The sequence below is a fragment of the Gastrolobium bilobum genome, unplaced genomic scaffold (assembly GCF_033153095.1).
Source record: "Gastrolobium bilobum isolate Gb01-03AN ecotype WA unplaced genomic scaffold, APGP_CSIRO_Gbil_v1 utg2803, whole genome shotgun sequence".
NCBI lineage: Eukaryota > Viridiplantae > Streptophyta > Magnoliopsida > Fabales > Fabaceae > Gastrolobium > Gastrolobium bilobum.
Window position 1 is genome coordinate 119323 of NW_026898379.1, and position 4392 is coordinate 123714.

At 30.5% G+C, this 4392-nt stretch overlaps 1 protein-coding gene across 1 annotated transcript; it reads right to left on the minus strand.

Moving 5' to 3' along the window:
* Positions 1 to 3229: 3229 nt before the first annotated feature.
* On the minus strand, positions 3230 to 3918 carry LOC133315463 (LOB domain-containing protein 24-like). The gene is made up of 2 exons (XM_061517088.1): positions 3763 to 3918; positions 3230 to 3559 (listed from the first exon to the last, which is right to left on the minus strand). The coding sequence occupies exons 1-2, from the start codon at positions 3916 to 3918 to the stop codon at positions 3230 to 3232; spliced, it is 486 nt and encodes a 161-aa protein (XP_061373072.1).
* Positions 3919 to 4392: the final 474 nt, after the last annotated feature.

A 4392-nucleotide genomic window follows, 5' to 3' on the forward strand; every position in this document is an offset into this window, starting at 1 on the left:
TTTTTAGTTTAAATCACAGATCAAATCTTTATTTTGTTTTCCTTATTAATAATAATTTTTATTTTTATTTTGAATTTAAATCACAAACCAAATTTTTGTTATAATAAAAAAATTATTATAAAAAAATTTAAATCACAAATCAAAATTTCATTTATTTTTTATATTAAATCACAAATCCAGAACTCAGAGGCTTCTGGGTTTAATCGCTCTTATAATACCATTCTTACAAATTAAAATTGTGTTTGTGAGATATAAAATATGTCAAATGAGATGTCATTGCGTAGATCTCAAAAATTTATGCCGAATCAAAAAAAGAATTACCTGATTTGGATACTCGAGTCAAAAGTTTTAGAAGTTTTATGATTAAATTAATTTTTTTTTAGAAAAAAAGTGACACGTGTCAACACCTCATGAGAGACGCCCCATTTGGGCGTCTTCCCCTTAGGGTGAGACGCCTCAATGGGGCATCACATGTGACGCCCAAAAGAGGTGTCACAGTGTGCAATAGATCCATAATTTTTTCTAAAGCTGCAATAAATGCGTAATTAAAATTAAAATAATGCTTTTTAATTAAATAATTACGCATTTATTGCAGTTTAGGAAAAAATTACGGATATATTGCATACTGTGAGTCTGTGATGCCTCTTTTGGGCATCACATGTGACGCCCCATTGAGGCGTCACACCCTAAGGAGAAGACGCCCAAATGATACGTCTCTCATGAGGTGTTGACACGTGTCACTTTTTTTTTTCCAAAAAAAAATTAATTTAATCATAAAACTTTTAAAGGCCATAACTTTTGACTCGAGTATCCAAATCAAGTAATTCTTTTTTTGATTCCACATAACTCTTTGAGATCTACGCAATGACATCTCATTTGATATATTTTATTTCTCACCAACATAATTTAAATTTAAATCAGGTAATCCTTCTTCCTTAGATATTTAGAATATTTATTTAATTAGTTCCTCTATTAATACAGATTTTTCAAATTGATTTTTGAGTTTAAATCACAAATCAAATCTTTATTTTGTTTTCCTTATTAATAATAATTGTTACTTTTAATTTAAATCACAAACCAAATTTTTTTATAATAAATTTTTTTTTTAATTTAAATCACACATCAAATCTTGATTTATTTTTTGTATTAAATCACAAACGCAAAACAAAGAGGCTTCTGAGTTTAAAAATATGACACGTGTCAACACGTGTCAAAACCTAACACATCACCAATCATGTCTAAATTGGGTTTCAATCAAGAGGCAATCACGCCTAATTTAGGTAATTTTATTTTTGAATAACATTCATAAGCCATCATTAATTTCAGACCACGAATAATAACCCAGAAGCTTATAGCCTATGTAGCACCGATACGACACGCGACACGTGACACGACACGACACTCCGACACGTCAATCCTAAAAAATTATGGATTTCGACACGTTGGGACACGTTTTAATATTAAATAATATGTTTAATTTATATAGTGTATATTTCATTTAATATTTGATAATTTAACGAAAAAATGAAACTAAATTAATAATTCCCATCAACACGTTATAAAGATGGAAGCTTTAATAAAAAAATAAGAACTGGGATGAGAGAGATATAATATCAGATAGAGAGATCAAATCATATTAGAGAGAGATCAGAGACAAGGAGATACAACAAAAGCGTGATAGGAATTGACGACAATGATGCTGAGATGATATCTTATCTACTTAAGGGGGGAAAAGACAAAAAAATAAAATTGATATGATCAGGTGGAAGCTTTATTAATATATTTTAATTTTTTTTTAAAAAAAATTATACATCCAAATGGGTATTGTAAAATATTATGGATGACCTTTCACATGGTTCATAACATGTGACTCTTTGTTTTTTTCATGACTTCCATGTTTAAAAATGCATATAAGATAGGTCCCTCTTTGCTCATACTTATTCTTATTTTATTCTTTCTTTTATTTTTTTCTGCATTTTATTTTTCTTTCTTTCATATTTCACTTTTTCTTATATCCTCCATCAAATTCACAATAATTTTTACTTATATATATAAATATTTAAATTTATGTAATTTTTAGTTTTTTAAATAATGAAAAATTTTGATGAAAGAAAAAGTTTGGCTCGCGGGTTAGCCCTAACCCAATCCGCTAAATTATAGGTTTTTGAGGGTTAGGGCTAAAAAAAGCTCTATCACAAATAGACACACTTGTTCCTTTCATTCTCAGTTAATGTTTAGATAACATATTCCCCCAGAAAATAAGTTCTTCCTTAGTCAGGAGCATAGGTAAATAAGCTCGCTAATCTGTTTTGCTCTATATAGATGTGAAAAAATCTTGTTTAAACACTAGGTGATTCTTTCATTTCTTAATTTAATTGGAGGTCAAACTTAATTATAAATTTTTTTTTGCTTTAATGTTCGAAAACAACCATTCACTTAGATTCATCCGAAAAAAACTAATGTGTCAAACCAATACCATAACTCATGGTGGCAAAATCTCTCTGATTTCTCACTCAACTCAGTCAAAATAACTTCTGTTCTACACTGTTGAACAACTAGCTAGTAAAAAGTTTTATTAAGAGAAACTCGAATTTCATATACTTGCACTTCAAATTTAAAAAACACTACTTTGATCTACACTCATTCACCAATACTTTTATTCTCTCAAGCTGACAAAGAAAAATAGAAAAATATAAATCAATACTTACAAGACTCGTGGAAAGTGGAAACCATGCAAAACTGGATGCATCAAAAGGTTGCTGAGATATGCTGAGGTTGAGTTGCTGTTCAATTGAACTTGAATATGAAAATGTGTCATCTTTATCATTAGCATGAACCATTTGTTGCTGATACTGCAGCTGTTGTTGTCTCAGTGCATTTTGAAATGCCATTCCATCCTTGATCCTTCCTATCTCATTTTGACCTTGAATTATCTGTTGTTGCAATCGATTGATTTTTGATTATTGGAACATAATCACATATCACAATGAGGGCAGAGGATTGGTGGCAAAATTTCTCTGATTGCTCACTCAACTCAGTCAAAATAACTTCTGTTCTACACTGTTGAACAACGAACTAGTAAAAAGTTTTATTAAGAGAAACTCGAATTTCATATACTTGCGCTTCAAATTTAAAAAAGACTACTTTGATCTACACTCATTCTCTCAATACTTTTATTCTCTCAAGCTGACAAAGAAAATAGAAAAATATAAATCAATACTTAAAAGACTCATGGAAAACAAGCAAAAGTGGACGCATCAAAAGGCTGCTGAGATATGCTGAGGTTGAGTTGCTGTTCAATTGAACTTGCATATGAAAATGCTTCATCTTTAACATTAGCCTGAACCATTTGCTGCTGATACTGCAGCGGTTGTTGTCTCAGTGCATTTTGAAATGCCATTTCATCCTTGATCCTTTTTATCTCATTTTGACCTTGAATTATCTGTTGTTGCAATCGATTGATTTCTCCAACGCACCCATAAACAGGATCCTTAACACGTATATTCGCTTCATAACACATGCTATCCGCAGCCTTGGCTCGTAAATGCTCCTGAAGTCTCTGGGTTAGAAGTAACAAAGAAAATACTCTTAATGGCTATATTGTCCAAAATATATGTATCTACCCTTAATGGCAATGTATAATCAAAAGTATAAGTTATTAGACTTACTCTATTTGTGACTAAAAATGACTTTCTATATGCTAATACTAGTGCCTAATAAGTGGAAATCACGTAAAAGAATCATTTTTGTTATGATCCTTACCGTTAGAATTCTGGTAATATTGCTGGCACCATAGACTTTATGAGCAAATGAGAATCTCTGAGGATTGGTTGAGGGAAAATATGGCTTTAGAACACAATCTGGGGGACATCTTCTCCTCAAATATTTGCAGCCAGCACATCTAGTTGATTTTTTCATTGTCAGATTCTTGAGAATCTCTTCAAATATTTCTTGGCACAGGATGATTCTGTCAGAATTGGTTCTTAATTTATAGGGAGATTTTGTGCTATATATTTTGAAATGTATCGGCTAGTTTTTTCTCCTTAAATTCACTCTTTGCTACTATTTAATGAGGAAGAAACAAAAATAAAAGTTTTCGAATGAAAGGGAAAAAAAACGAAAATTATTCCTCTAATTTGCTACTATTAAATGAGATTATAATTCAGAATGATGGGATAATTAAGACTGATTTCGAGGTGAGGAGGAATCAAAGTACTGATTTGCATTTGCCTTCTTTCTTGCTTTTTTAGGCTAATGAATCCTTTTCTTAATTTCAATATAGAGAGTTTTTAAAAACAACTTTAAATTTTGTAATTGTCACATGTGAACGGGATCTAATAACAATTAGGTATATCTCTTTTTGCTATTATTAAATGAGGTTGAAGAAAGAAA